At 34.8% G+C, this 16,555-nt stretch overlaps 1 protein-coding gene across 3 annotated transcripts in view; it reads left to right on the top strand.

Annotated features, from left to right (window-relative positions):
* Positions 1 to 16,555, top strand: part of FBXL17 (F-box and leucine rich repeat protein 17) — a 478,885-nt gene that overhangs the window by 9,285 nt on the left and 453,045 nt on the right. For 2 of the 3 annotated variants that reach the window (XM_060143362.1, XM_060143364.1), the window contains exons 2-3: positions 2,896 to 3,018; positions 6,580 to 6,837. In XM_060143362.1, coding sequence (XP_059999345.1) covers positions 2,896 to 3,018; positions 6,580 to 6,837 — 381 coding nt within the window. The remainder of the gene's footprint in view (positions 1 to 2,895; positions 3,019 to 6,579; positions 6,838 to 16,555) is intronic. The other variant, XM_060143363.1, reaches the window with a different exon arrangement.

Below are 16,555 nucleotides of genomic sequence, written 5' to 3'. Positions count from 1 at the left end.
TATATATATATAAATTTTATATATATGTGTGTGTGTGTATATATATATATATATATATATATATATATATATATATATATATATATATAAAATAACTGGGAAGAATTGCCCAAAACTATTTGGGCTTTGGAAATTGACCAAAAGCACACAACAAAATGAGACACATTTATTCTTAGGAAAACTACTAGAGCTTCAGGTAAGAATAGTGGAGGTCTACGCCACACTTGAATGAGGCCCCTACTGTACCCTCGAACCCCAGTACGTTTGGCAAGAATCAGGAGTTTGGAAAACCAGCAGCCTAGGTGTCTTAAGAGGGTAACTTAGTTTGGGGCAATAAGTAACAACCTGTGTTTGTCAACTAAAAGTGATGAACTTGTTAGGAAAAAAATGGTGAAAGCCTACATATTTGCAAGTCTCATGTTGTGGTGCCAGTTGGGATGAGTGGGGGATGAGCTAGGAGTTTAACAGGCAGACCTTGGAAAAGAGAGAACCATAAAGGGATAATAAGCTCTTAACATATCCTTGGCTTACTCTGAAACTATGCATATGTGCAGGGGAGACTTGAGAGTATCTAGCAGAAAGCAAGGGCTAAAGCAGACTTGAGTATAAGCCTTGAATATGCTTTTCCCATCCCACGCACAGATTGGAGAGCAGACTTGAGATGTTTGAGCATATCTTTGCCCAAATAACGAGCTGGAAACTAAGCAATTTAGACACAGGTTGACCTCCCTAGGAAGCCAGGCTAAAAACAAATATGAATAAGAATTAAAACTTGAGCAGAGACATTCAAACTTCAGGGGACTCATATCCTACCATTTAAGGCCAGGGAGATTAAAGTTGAAAAACAATTCTGAAAAGTAAATCAAATTCCAGAGTTGCTACAATATGTTATCTAAAATGTCTGGTTTTGAATGAAAAATTGAGACATGTAAAGAGACAGAAAAAAATGGAACCTATACTGAGAGAAAAGAAAGCAGTTAATAGAAACTGAGTAGGCACAGATATTAGACTTAGCAGATAAAAACTTTAAACTGCTATTATAAACATGTTAAAAGAATGGAAGGAAACATGATTTAAATTATAGAAGAATATGATAACATTGACCCAACAAATGGGAAATCTCAGTATGAAGAAGTGGAAAGTATAAAAAAGTATTCTTTGATGCTGTTGCAAATAGAAGTGCTTTCTTATTTCATTTCTGATTTGTTCATTGCTAGTATACAGAAATATTTGCTTATTAGCTCTAAAGTTTTGTATGTATTTTTTTTTTCTGTATATAAGATCATGATATCTGTGACTATGGAACATTTTAATTCTTCCTTTCTAACCTGGATGCCTTTTATTTCTTTTCCTTACATAATTGCCCAGGCCAGAATCTCCAATACGATGTTGCATAGGAGTGGAGATGGTAGAAATCTTTTTCTTGTTCCTCATCTCAGGGGAAAACATTCAGTCTTTCACTATTAGGTATAATGATAATTGTGGAACTTTTATAGATGCCATCTATCACATTAAGGAAGTTTCCTTTTATTCCTAGTTTTCTGAGTATTTTTTGTCAAGAAAGGGTATTGGAGTTTGTCAAATGCTTTTTCTGCATTAATTGAGTTGGTTGGGTTTTTTAAACCTTCATTTTATTAATATGGTTAAATGGATTAATATGTTAAATGGATTTATTTTTGCATGTTGAACCATCTTTGCATTCCTGGGATAGATCCCACTTGGCCATGGTGTATGATCCTTTTAATATGCTGCTGGATTCAGTTTGCTAATACAGTTGACCCTTGAACAATATGGATTTGAACTGTGCAGGTTTTCTTACATGCAGATTTCTTTTCAAGAGTAAATACTGTAGTACTACATGATGCTTGGTTGGTTGAATCCATGGGTGAGGAACCGCATATAGGGAGGGCCAACCAAAAGTGATACTTGGGTTTTCGACTGCATTGAGGGTCAGCACCCCAAACCTCTGCATTGTTCAAGGGTCAAATGTATTTTGTTAGGATTGTTTGCATTTAAATTCATAAGGAACGTTGGTCTATAGTTTTCTTGTGATGTTGGTCTATAGTTTTCTTGTGATGTTTTTGGCTTTGGTATGAGGGTAATGCTAACCTCATAGAATGAATTAGCAAGGGTTCCCTCATGCTCCAATTTTGGGAAGAATTTAAGAAGAATTTATATTTGTTCTTCTTTAAATATATCACTATTGAGGCCATCTGGTCCTTGGTCTTTCTTTGTTATAAGTTTTTAGATTACTGATTTAATATTTCTACTTGTTATAGGTCTATTCAAATTTTCTATTTCTTCTGAGTCAGTTTTTTGTAGTTTTTATGTTTCTAGAAGTTTGTCTGTTTCCTTTAGGTTATCTAATTTGTTGGCATACAGTGTTCATAATATTCTCTTATAATTCTGTTTTTGTAAGGCTGGTAATAATGTCTCTATTTATTCATGATTTTAGTAATTTGAGTGTTTGCTTTTTTCCCCCTCTCTTGGTTGTGTTCTTAGCTTCTCCCATATCATACTTCCTCTTTAGGACAGTCCATAACAATGACTCTTTTAATAACGGCCACTTGTACTTAAGATGGTTTTCTGTTTTTAAAGTTGATTTTTCATGGCTGGAAAGGCGGCCACCCCCTTGCCTGTTGTGCCCCCTCGCCCTTCACACAACGCACTTTCATAGGGAACCTGGTGCTAAACCATTCGTAGATGACCTGCTTCTGGGTCAGGGTGTCTTACATAGCGAGCAGCTCCCTCACTGCGATCTATTTAAAGTCAGCCCTCGACAGAAAGGATAAATTAAAAAAAAAAAAAAGGGGTAATTTTTTCTAACTGATGAAGACTTTTTCATTGCCTTTAAAATTTTTAGCGCATATTATGTGGTTCCTTTTTTATTCACAGATATTTTCCAATTTATCCCTGGATGAGCGTTGCCTTTCTGCATCATTGGTTTGCAAGTACTGGCGTGACCTTTGTTTAGATTTCCAGTTTTGGAAGCAGCTGGATCTTAGTAGTCGTCAGCAGGTATGGATACTAATTCTAAAGAAACACTCAGGTTGACCTATTCAAAAAATATCTTTTTCCTCCTCAGAAATCACTTCTTTCACGCTGTTTTTCAAGATAGTTCAAATGACTGTAATCTATAATTCTGTGCTTTAGTAATTTTTTTTCAAATTCAAGTTGAAGCTAGGTTCCTATGATGAAGAATACATTTTTTAGTTTGGATTGGTAATTTTGGGTTGGTTCTTAATCCTCTTTGTCTTAGTCCTCTTCATCCCCCCCCCCAGTTTTTACTACCTTTAAAAAGAGTTATTAAACTTTTCATTTTTTGGAGGGGTCATTTTACGAATATTAGTTTAATAGTAGAAAATAAGGCAAACATTTATATAGTGCTGCTGATGTGCCACGTACATACTGTTCAGTGAGCTTTATATGTGTTCATTTGATCAACCATCTTATAAGTTGATACTATCATTATCCCTATTAATTTATTATTATTATACTTTTCATAACAGTATACTTATAATGTTATTTTGTGTGAAGAAATGGAATAAGATAACTCATTTTAATTTTCATTTTGATGAATTTTCTAATCCTCCCCATTGCCCGACTGCCAATATGTTTATATGGTGGCATAAATTAGGAAAGAAGATAGTTAATAGTGCTTATTACAAATAATTTGTTGGACTTGTTAAATTCTTCCCTTAAACTTGGTTTTCAGTGCTTGGCATTGGAAACATAAAAAAGATATCCAATAAGAATAGGATTTTATTAGACTACTAAACCTGCTCTAAATCCTTCCATGATATTGTTAGTGATGTGCTGCTAAATGTTTAACAGCTGGCTTTCAAAAACAAATGAGCAAAGAAAAAGCCCTGATTTGTTATATTTTCCAGTTTTTGTTGTACAAATATTTTCACCATGACCCATTTCAAGCTACCAATGTGATGTCACTGAATGTAGTGATATGACTGACTTCGAAAGTGGTATATACTATAGACTTTTGTGATTTGGTACAAGCCAACTCCAACACTGGTAGCATTTGTGTGTGTTTATAGGCACATGTACTTTAAACAAAATAAGCAAGTTCCTGAGCATTTGTGTATGAGTTTTCTTTTTGTTTTACTGCCTCATTGGTAAGAGGTTAAGACAGTTATAGAATTAGTCATTTACCTGTCCAGGTTCATGAAATTTGTGTCCAGGGGGAATGGTGAATATTTAGTTAGTTGTGGCTGGTACAGTGGAGAGAGGTAACGTGAAGTAATCCATTGGCTCTTTACTTCATTAGTCTTGGTTGTCTGAGCTATTTGTTACAAACTCAGACTAAGAAGAGCTTTTCCCCTCTCCTGGTAGTTAGATCTGGAGGTGAAAAAAGAAAAAAAAAAAAAAAGAGAGGTATGCTGTTTCCAACAAGCGTAAACAAAGGTATTTTCAACCTTGGCTCTTAACTCCTTGTATCCCTCAACACTCCAATTCTTTCCTTTTTCCTTTCTTTTTTTTTTTTTTTTAAAAATTTATTTATTTATTTATTTTTGGCTGCGTTGGGTCTTCGTTGCTGTGTGTGGGCTTTCTCTAGTTGTGGTGGCCGGGGGCTACTCTTCATTGCAGTGCATGGGCTTCTCGTTGTTGCAGTGGCTTCTCTTGTTGCGGAGCACGGGCTCTAGGTGCGCGGGCTTCAGTAGTGGCACACGGGCTCAGTAGTTGTGGCTCGTGGGCTCTAGAGTGCAGGCTCAGTAGTTGTGGTGCATGGGCTTAGTTGCTCTGTGGCATGTGGGATCTTCCCAGACGAGGGCTCAAACCTGTGTCCCCTGCATTGATGGGTGGATACTTAACCACTGCGCCACCAGGGAAGCCCTTCTTTTTCCTTTCTAAATTTCATCATGTGCATTTTCTCTCATCATTATTTTTGCACAAAAGATTTGAATAATGTTAACTCTGTTTTCTTTTTTTGGAAATATGATTGGGCAGGGAATGTGTAGAGGTTGGTTTTTAAAATTTGTTTAAAGAATTGAGATGGCCATATGAATTTTTCAGCAGATGAATTTTAAGGTTACTTACAGGTAGCTTTGAGTCTTCCGAGAAAAACTTTTTTTTTTTTTTTTTGCGGTACACGGGCCTCTCACTGTTGTGGCCTCTCCCATTGCGGAGCACAGGCTCCGGACGCGCAGGCTCAGCAGCCATGGCTCACGGACCCAGCCGCTCTGCGGCATGTGGTATCTTCCCGGACTGGGGCACAAACCCGTGTCCCCTGCATCGGCAGGCGTACTCTCAACCACTGCGCCACCAGGGAAGCCCGAGAAAAACTTTTTTTTAATGGACTTTTCTATGAAGTCTTCAGTGTGCTGAAACCCAAAATGATATATTGTCTAAGCTATGGATTTAGTTATATGTAATGTATTCTGATAAAAGTAGTAAAACAATTGAAATGTATATACTTTGGTAGGTATTATCTCATAATAAGTGTGAAAAGTCAAGAGTCATACATCATGATGGCTGATATATACTATTTGTTGGGTTAAAAACAGAACCAACTCCAAATCTCAATACAGTTTTGTTTGTGGGGAGTTTTTGGTGAGTTTGAAAGTTTAAAGTATGTTTTCCTAATAAGGATAGATTTTTAGGTGTTTAATGAAAACTAACACATACATTATCACTTGGTGTTTTCTGACACCAAATCTGTGTTTTTTTTTCCATTCTGACAACAAATTCTCTGACACCAAATGCGTGTCCAACAATTCAGTTCAATTATGACACTAACTCCTGGAGTTAGTGCAGACCTCACAGGTTAAGGGCTCAGTCCCATAAGACTGTCTCCACTTCATATGCCAGTCACAAGTCCTAGGAGCCACCTGTACTTTAGACTGACCAGCTGTAAATTTGGAAGTTCCCCCAACCCTCTCCTTAGGTGTGATAATTTGCTAGAATGATCACAACTCAGGAAAATACTGTGTTCACTGATTTATTATAGAGGATGTAAACCAGGACCAGCCAAATGGAAAATACGCATAGGGCAAGGTATGGGGGGAGAGAGTTTGGAGCTTCTGTATTGTTTACATCCACATTGACCTCCCAGCACTTTGATGTATTCACCAACCCAGAAGCCCTTCAAATCTCACTGTTCAAGAGTTTTTATAATCCAGTCTCCAGCTCCCCTTCCCTCCCAGGAAATCGGAGGATGGGGCTGAAAGTTTCCGTCCTCTAATCACATGGTGTTTGGTCTTTCTGGTGACCAGCCCCCATCCTGAAGCTATCTAGGGGCCCCAACTTACGTCATTTCATTAGTATAAACTCAGGCATGGTAAAAGGGGCTTGTTAAAAATAACAAAAGACATTCCTATCACTCAGGAAATTCCTAGAACTTTAGGAGCTCTGTTCCAGGAACTGGAGACAAAGACCAAATATATTTTTTTATTATACCACATTTCTTATTATGCTTTAATATTAAGTAAGAAGGTTTTCTTTTGATTGTGGTTTTCATGCTATAATCTAATTATTATTTATTGGGGAGAATTTAATGAAAGAATAGAATGTAAGTTTCTACTTTTAGCAGATTTTTAAATTTATTGCTTTTCTTCTCTCTCATAGGTCACTGATGAATTATTGGAAAAAATTGCATCAAGAAGTCAAAATATAATTGAAATCAACATTTCTGATTGTCGCAGTATGTCTGATACTGGCGTGTGTGTTCTAGCATTTAAGTGTCCTGGACTTCTTAGGTATACAGCCTACAGGTGTAAACAGCTTTCTGACACCTCTATTATTGCGGTTGCTTCTCACTGTCCTTTACTTCAGAAAGTTCATGTAGGCAACCAGGACAAACTTACTGATGAAGGACTCAAACAGGTAAATTTTAGCATCTATAAAATGGTTTTACTTGTATTAACTCAACATGTTTTCTTGCAGCAACACTTTGAAAGATTGCTATGTTGTAGCAACATACATAACAACATACATATTGTAATGTTCAGAGACTAAAATAAGTCATCCTTTTTATGTATCTATGAATATTTGGGTTAGTGAACTAGAGTTCCATGGCTGTAATTGATAAATTAACTTTTTTGTGTTTTTTAATAAGTGCCTGAACTTCTTTGACCAGCCATTTTATTAATTTATTCCTTTGTTACTTAAATTTTATGTGAAATTTTGCTTTAGGTAACAACAGTATGCAGTTTGGGTCAGCATGAGGTTTTAAAAATTAACTTTTAATTCCTCTTTTATGTTACTAGATATGACATGCTTACATGTTTTAAAATATCTTTTAAATGGAAGTCCAAGTTAAGGAGTATAAAATGAAGAAAAAGATGGTAATTACCTATATTAGGTGCAATAATTGGATTAAATATAGTATCATGTGTATTTTCTGGTTGATTCACTTTCTTTGGAAATGGTATTTAAGGTTTCTTGTCTCAGAGTGGATATTGAATGGATTCTATGTGCCAGTCCCTGAATTTGTGAATATTTTGAATATTTAGTAATATTCCCTCTATTGTACTAGGCACTTTTTGTAGTTTTTATTTAACCTTTGAAATAACTTTGTGGAAATAGTTGATTTAAACTCATTTTGTAAAGGGAGAGATTAAGGCTTAGAGAGATTAAGAAACTTGCCTAATGTGTAGTAGACAGTGGACCTGGGATTTGAAGCTTGGATTCTCCAAAGCCCTACTGCCCTACAGTCTTTCCATTTTTTCCATGCCAATAGACTGTACTCCTCTAGACCTTGAATAAAGGAGCCTGTTCCATGAGGGCAGAGGCTATGCACATGTACCACTCTACCCACAGTGCCCTTGGCAAACATTTGTTGAAAGAAAGAATTAATAATTCCACTCAAGAACTTTGTCAGAACTATTTTCTAAGTTTAGAATTGAGATGTAGTCCTAATAGTTCCCAGGAAAAGCAGAGTATCAGTAAAGTCCTAGACTTAAGTCTGATCTGAGACGAAGTCAGAAATAATACGAAGATCCCTAAATTTATTGATTTATTTAAATATTTATTTATTTATTTGGCTGTGCTGGGTCTTAATTGCAGCACGTGGGATCTTCATTGCCACGTGTGAGATCTTTGTTGCGGCATGCAGGATCTTTTTAGTTGCAGCATGCAGGATCTTTTTAATTGCAGCATGTGGGATCTTTTAGTTGTGGCATGCAGGCTCTTAGTTGCCGCATGTGGGATCTAGTTCCCTGACCAGGGATCAAACCCGGGCCCCCTGCATTGGGAGCGCGGAGTCTTAACCGCTGGACCACGAGGGAAGTCCCTGAAGATCCCTAAATTTAAACACTGCATATGAATTAACTGAAAGCTCAGTATTAGAAGAAATTTGGAAAGACTATCCTAAATAGTACTAGGTGTGTCAATCCAATTTATGTGTTAAGAATTCTGCAATTTATAAGGGAGCCTATTTTGTCTGCACAGGCTAATTGTGCAACAACAGTGTTACCTGTTGTAATATTTGTCCTGATCTATTTCTGCTATGTACAGGATTATTCACTAGCAAAGCATTTTATGAAGTTCTTAAGTCTGTTAAAACAAATTAATCTTTGAGGTAAATTATAAATTTTATAGACATGGCATGATTTTTTTGTGACGGAAATTTCCCAGCAAGTTATACTTCACAATGAAACATTTTAAAAAGTCTATGTATTTATTAAGAAATGGATTAAATTTGCTATATATTTAAATCTGATATAACACAAATAGGTACCAATTGACCAGAGTGCCAAGGGTGTTCTTTGTAAAAATAAGGTCATATTTATGGTTGAAATAGAGGGAAACTAAAAAGTTCTTTAAGGAACAAGACAATATGCCAGTTAAGTATTATGAATTTATCTAATATTTACAGCTTTGAGACTAATTATGTAAATCTTCCCTAGAATGTGAGGTATTTTGGAACCCATTAATTTATGATAGATTAGATGTTTGCTTCAGATTTTTATGGTTTCTGAATTAGTTACATATGAAGTAATAATCTGATAAAAGTAGTAAAATAAATCGTTTTCATTCTAAGTAATTTTTAAAAGTAATTGCATATGAACCTCATTGCAGTACAATGAGTAATCCTTTCCTATGCTTAAGATGGTGCTGTGGTAGGGTGTGTCCTCTTTTAGCCTCTTTCTTCTGTTGGGATAGTGTTACGGTATAGTAGAAAGAGAATGGCTTTCATATATACACAAAATAGAAGTAAAACTTTTATGAAGTAATATATAGCCTTATGAACAGTGCAATTGATATTTTCTATTCTGTACTATTATGTTAAATAAATGTTGATCTTGATCCACTCAGTAAATTAATTTCATGACCCAGTGATATTTGATAAGCCCTGATGTGGACTGCATTATACTTTTAGTGAATTAACAACTTAAAAATGTATAATAAAGTTTCAAAAGGCCTAGTATGGAGCTTTCATAATTGATTAATTTTCCTGGTATTTTTTTCTTTTTTACTCTTAAACATAGCAATTGATTGAATTGTTGCTTCTGTAGAGCAAGTTGAAAGGTTTGGAAAGCATGAACAGAGAACTAAAGGAATTCAAGAAAATGATGCATGAACAAAATGAGAATAGCAATAAAGAGCTAGAAAGTATAAAAAGGAATGAAATAGGAATTTTGGTGCTGAAAAGTATAATTACTGATATAAAAAATTTAGTAGAAGGATTTAGCATCAAATGTGAGCAGGCAGAAGAAAGACTCAGTGAACCTGAATAGGACAAATGAAATGATCATGTCTGAGGAGCAGAAAGAAGAAAGAATGAAGGAAAGTGAACAGAGTCTAAGGGACCTGTGGGATACCATAAAGTGAAGGGAGAGTGAAAGAGGCAGAAAGAGTATTTTAAGAAATGATATGGCCCAAACTGTTCAAATTTGGTGAAAGACATGAATCTATACATCCAAGAAACTCAGTGAACTCCAAGCAGGATGATTTCAAAGGGGCCTACATTAAAACACATAATAGTCTAATTTTCAAAAGCTAGCGCCAAAGAGAATCTTGAAAGCAACAGAGAAGTGATTCATAGCATACAAGGGATCCTCAATAGGATTAACAACTGATTTCTCATCAGAAACCATGGAAGCCAGAAAGCAGTTGGCTAACATATTTAAAGTGTTGAAGAAACAATGTCAACCAAGAACTCTGTATCTGGCAAAACTGTTCTCCAGGAATAAAGGTGACATTAAGATATTCCCAGGTAAACAAAAACTGAGGAAGTTCGTTTGTAGATTTGCCTTACAAGAAGTGGTAAAGAGAGTTCTTCAGGCTGAAATAAAAAGACACTAGATAGTAACTGAAAGCCATATGAAGAAAAAAAGAATGCGGGTATAAGTAACCACATAGGTAAATGTAAAAGATAGATTTATTGTATTTTTGGTTTTTAACTATTTTTTTCTATATGATTTAAAAGACACATGTATAGAACAGTATTTATAAATCTTTGTTAATGGGCACATAATGTATCATCTGTGGTAATAACCATATAAAGTAGGAGGGATAGAGATGTACAGGAATAGGGTGTATACTATTGAAACCAACATGGTAATATTCAAATAAGGTTATTGTGAGTTTCAGATGTTAATTGTAATCTCCATGATAACCATTAAGAAAATAACTAAAATATATACATGAAAGTAATAAGAAGAGAATCAAATGGTACACTGCATAAAATCTACCAAATACAAAAAGTGCAGTAATGAAGGAACTGAGGAACAACAATAAAATATGAAACATACAGTAAATGAATAGCTAAATGGTGGAAATAAATCATTCTTTATCAGTACTTTAAATATAAATAGATTAAATTCTCTAAAAGGCAAAGATTGGCAGAATAAAAAAAAATAAATCATGCATATAAAGTCTAAAAGAGATTCATTTCAGATACAGACACAATGAGGCTGAAAGTAAAAGAATGGGAAAAGATATTCCACTCAAATACTAATAAGCAAACAGAGCTAGAGTGGCTATACAGATGGTCCCCAGCTTATGATGGTTCAACTTAAAATTTTTCGACTTTATGATGGTGTGAAAGCCATATGCATTCAGTAGAAACTGTACTTCAGATTTAAAATTTTCATCTTTTCCCAGGCTGGCAATATGTGGTATGACACTCTCTTATGATGCTGGACAGTAGCAGTGAGCTGCAGCTCCCAGTCAGCCACACAATCATGAGGGTAAACAACTGATACACTTATAACCATTCTGTACCCATACAACTGTTCTCTTTTTCAATTTCAGTGAAATTACATAAATACTCAACACTTTATTGTAAAACAGGCTTCATGTTAGATGGTTTTGCTCAACTATAGGCTAATGTAAGTGTTCTGAGCCCATTTAAGGTATGCTAGGCTCAGCTATGATGTTCAGTGGGTTAAGTGTATTAATGCATTTTTGACTTACGATATTTTCAATTTACGATCGGTTTATCAGGATGTAAGCCCATTGTAAATTGGGGAAGATCTGTATTATCACCAGAAAAAAAATCAATTTTAAGTGAAAAAAGGTTGCAGGAAACAATGAAGGTCGTTATGTATTGATAAAAGTTTCAATTAATCAGGAAGATATAGCAATTATAAACATATATGACTCAAACAACACAGCCCCTAAATATATGAAGCAAAAATGGAAAGACTTGAAGGGAGGAAAAGACAGTTTTACATTAGTAGTTGGAGACTTTAATAATCTACTTTCGGTAATGGAGAGAACAACCAGAAAAGATCAACAAGAAACTAGAGGACTTGAACAATGCTGTATGCCAGTTATACCTAACAGGCATAGACAGTAGGCTACACTCAACAACAGAAGAGTACACATGGAATATTCTTAAGATTAGATGATATTTTGGACCACAAAACAACTTTTAATAAGTCTGGGAAGATTGAAACCATGCAAGTATCTTTTTTGACTATAATGACGCGAATCTAAGAATCAGTAACACGAAGAAATCTGGAAAATACACAAATATGTGGAAGTTAAACAGCATACTCTTGCACAACCAATCGAATATTGAAGAAATCGCAAGGGAAATTAGAAAATACCTTGAAATGAATGAAAATGAAGACACAGTATAGCAAAAATTATGGCAACAAAAATAATATTTAGAGAGAAATTTATAGCTGTAAAAGTTTATGTTTACAAAGGAAGAAAAATCTGAAATTAGTAACTTAATTGTAGTCCTGGAGGCACTTGGAAAAGAAGAGCAAACTAAACCCAAAGCTAACAGAAGGAAGGAAATAATGATCAGAGCAGAAATAAATGAACTAGAAAACAGGAAAATTATAGATAAAGTCAATGAAACCAAAACTGGTTTCTTTGAAAATACCAACAAAAATGACAAACCTTTAACTATATTGACTAAGAAAAATAGAAGATTCAACTTACTAAATCAGAAATTTAAGAGTAGATATTAGCACTAACTTTATAGAAATAAAAAGGATTATACAAGAAAATTATGAACCACTATGTATACCACAAACTGGATCGCCTAGATGGAATGGGTAAATTCCTAGAAATGTAAAAACTACAAAAACTGACTCAGGATAAGTAGAAAATCTGAACAGATTTGTAACAAGTAAGGAGATGGAATCAGTAATAAAAATCCTCCCAACAAAGCAAAGTCAGGAATCAGATGGGGGTTCCCTGTTGAATTTGGTTTAACAGATAAAGAATTAATACCAATCCTTCTCAAACTCTTTCAAAATACTTAAAAGAAGGCAACACTTGCTGATTCCTACAAGGCCAGCATTACCCTGATTCTGAAGCCAGACAAAGACACTACAAGAGAAGACAACTACAGACCAACATCCTTAATGACTATAGATGCAAAAATCCTCAAAAAACATAGCAAACAGAAGTCAACAATATATTAAAAGGGTTATATACTATGGCCAAGTATGATTTATCCCATGAATGCAAGGGTGACTCAACGTACAAAAATCAGTCAATGTAATACACCACATTACCAGAATGAAGGAAAAGACCCCACATAATCATCTTAATTAGCTCAGAAAATGCATTTGGTGAAATCCAACACCTTTTCATGATTGAAAAAACACACAATAAACTAGGAATAGAAGGGTCTTTCTCAACATAATAAAGGTCAGATGTGACTAAGCTACAACTAATATCACACTCAATGGTGAATAGCTGAAAACATTTCCTCTAAGTTCAGGAACAAAACAAGGATGCCCAACTTTTGCCACTTCAGTTCAAAATTGTATTGGAAGTTCTAGCCAGAGCAATTAGGAAAGACAAAGAAATAAAAAGCTTCCTAATTGGAAAGGAAGACAAAAAACTATCTCTATTTGCAGATAATGTTTTCTATGTGGTAAACCCTAAAGAATCCACAAAAAAACTGTTTGGCCTAATAAATGAATAATTCCATTTATCTTGGCATCCATAATAATAAAATATTTAGGAGTAAATTTAGTCAAGCAAATGCAAGACTTACACACTGAAAATGGCAAAACATTTTTGAAAGAAAGAGGACCTAAATAAATGTAAAGTCATCCTGAGCTTGTGAATTGGAAGACTTAATATTGTTAAGATAATACTACCCAAAGTGGGCTACAGATTTGATGCAGTCCCTATTAAAATTCCAGTGGTGGTTTTTGCAGAAATGGAAAATCCATCCTAAAATTCATAAGGAATTTTAAGGGACATAGAAGAGTCACAGCAATCTTGAATCCAAAGAACAAAGTTGGAGGATTCATACTTCTTTATTTTAAAACTTACTACAAAGGTACAGTAAATAAAACCATGTAATATTAGCGTAAGGATTGACATATAGACCAATGGAGTAGAATTGGGAGTCCACAAGTAAACCCTCACATCTGTGGTCAGTTGATTTTTTTTTACCACAGTGGCAAGAACATTCACTGGGGGAAGGAACACTCTTCAAGAAATGGTGCTGGGAAAAGTAGATATCCACATGCAAAAGAGTGAAACTGGACCCTAACCTTATACCATCAACAAAAATTAATTCTGAATGGATCAAAGAACTAAATTTAAGAGCTAAAACTGTAAAACTCTATGAAGAATGTATAGGTACAAATCTTCATGACCTTGGATTTAGTAATGGTTTCTTAAATATGACACCAAAAGAATAGGCAAGAAAAGTATAAAACAGATAAGGTGGACTTGATTAAAATTAAAAACTTTTTTTTCAAATGACATTCTCAAGAGAGTGAACAGACAACCCATAAAATGAGAGAAAATGTGTAGAAATCATATATTTGATAAGTTTAATATCCAGAATATATAAAGAACTCTTACCATCCAACAATAACTCCCCCTGAACTCAATTGAAAAATTGGCAAAATACTTGAATAGATATTTATCCAAAGGAAAAATACAAATGGCCCTCAAGCACATGAGAAGATGCCCATCATCATTAGTCATTAGAGAATTGCAAATGAAAATCATGAGACATCACTTCACACCTACTCCGATGGATATTAATAAAAAAAAAAAAAGCAAAAACCAGAAAATAAGAAAGTGCAGTATGGAGGTTCCTTAAAAAACTACAAATAGAACTACCATATGACCCAGTAATCCCACTACTGGGCATATACCCTGAGAAAACCATAATTCAAAAAGAGTCATGTACCAAAATGTTTATTGCAGCTCTATTTACAATAGACCAGAGATGGAAACAACCTAAGTGTCCATCATTGGATGAATGGATAAAGAAGACGTGGCACATATATACAATGGAATATTACTCAGCCATAAAAAGAAATGACATTGAGCTATTTGTAATGAGGTGGATAGACCTAGAGTCTGTCATACAGAGTGAAGTAAGTCAGAAAGAGAAAGACAAATACCGTATGCTAACACGTATATATGGAATTTAAGGAAAAAAAATGTCATGAAGAACCTAGGGGTAAGACATGAATAAAGACACAGACCTACTAGAGAATGGACTTGAGGATATGGGGAGGGGGAAGGGTAAGCTGTGACAAAGCGAGAGAGAGGCATGGACATATATACACTACCAAAGGTAAGGTAGATAGCTAGTGGGAAGCAGCCACATAGCACAGGGAGATTGGCTCAAGTGGTTTGTGACCACCTAGAGGGGTGGGATAGGGAGGGTGGGAGGGAGGGAGATGCAAGAGGGAAGAGATATGGGAACATATGTATATGTATAACTGATTCAATTTGTTATAAAGCGGAAACTAACACACCATTGTAAAGCAATTATACTCCAATAAAGATGTAAAAAAAAAAAAGTGCTTCTTCGGATATGGAGAAATTTGAATCTTCATACATCGCTAGTGGGAATATAGATGGTGCACATACTGTGGAAGACAGTTTGGTGGTTCCTCAAAAGATTAAACATAGAACTATCATTTGACCCAGGAATTCCACCTAGATGTTTACCCCAAATAATTGAAAACAGTGACTCAAATAGATATTTGTTCACTTATTTTCATTGTATCATTATTCACAATAGCCAAGGGGTAGAAACAACCCAACTGTCCATTAAGAGATGAATGAATGAATGAAATGTATGTCATGCAATGAAATATTATTCAGCCTTATAATGGAGTGAAACACTGTACATGTTACCACATGAATGAACTTTGTAAACATATGCAAAGTTAAATAGGCCAGACACAAAGAACAAATATTATAAGATTCTACTTATATAAATTACCTAGTATAGGCAAATTCACAGAAACAGAATGTAGGTAGAGGGCTTCAGGGGCTAGGGGAAGTAGGAAATGGGTACTTGTTGCTTAATGGGTAGGGAGTTTCTATTTGGGGTGATGAACAAGTTTTGGAAAGAGTGGTGTTGGTTGCACAACACTGTGAATATAATGTCACTGAATTATATGCCTAAATATGGTTAAATAGCAGTTTTCATGTTTGATATATTTTACCACAATAAAGGAAAAAAGAAACATTACTTGTTTTTAGATGCTGAATTTCTGTGAGATAAACTAAAATGTCAGTCTCATCTAATCTATCTTTACATGTTCTAGTGATATTCAGTCAACTAAGTAAAGAGCAAGTATGTAACCTTTATGAGTATCTACCATGGGTAGGGCACTGTTCATATATTCCAACTATATGTTGATACATTTAATTTCTCTCTTGATTCACAGCCACTCTGTGAGATAGGTATTATTTCATTTTTATAGATGAGGAAGCAGTTACAGAGAGACCATAAGTAATTTATCTGAGATAAAGTAATAAGTGATAGGGCTGGCATTCTTATCCAGGGATGTCTTGAGTTCATACTAAATCCACTTAGCTCATTTCCTCCCCTTTTCAGATTACGTGACACTCATTTTATCCCTATAATGATAAGTGATATTTATAATGAGACTGAGAAACTAGAGATCTTGAAAAGCCTCCTTTATCAAAATGTGTTACATTTAGGTAGTTTAAGAATGTTTTAAGCATTCTGTTTCTAAATTAGCATCACAATTTGCAAAGGGAAGTAAATAATATTTTGGGTGCTTTCTATATGACAGGCATTGTATTTTGTGCTTTCATATTTTGTTGTCCAATTTAATCTTCACAGCAGCGCTGAGGTATTTCAGGATGAAAAGTTGAATCTTTTGGAAGTTAAGTA

This window comes from Lagenorhynchus albirostris, chromosome 3 (genome assembly GCF_949774975.1).
Source record: "Lagenorhynchus albirostris chromosome 3, mLagAlb1.1, whole genome shotgun sequence".
Taxonomy (NCBI): domain Eukaryota; kingdom Metazoa; phylum Chordata; class Mammalia; order Artiodactyla; family Delphinidae; genus Lagenorhynchus; species Lagenorhynchus albirostris.
This window is presented reverse-complemented; position numbering and strand designations above follow the sequence as displayed.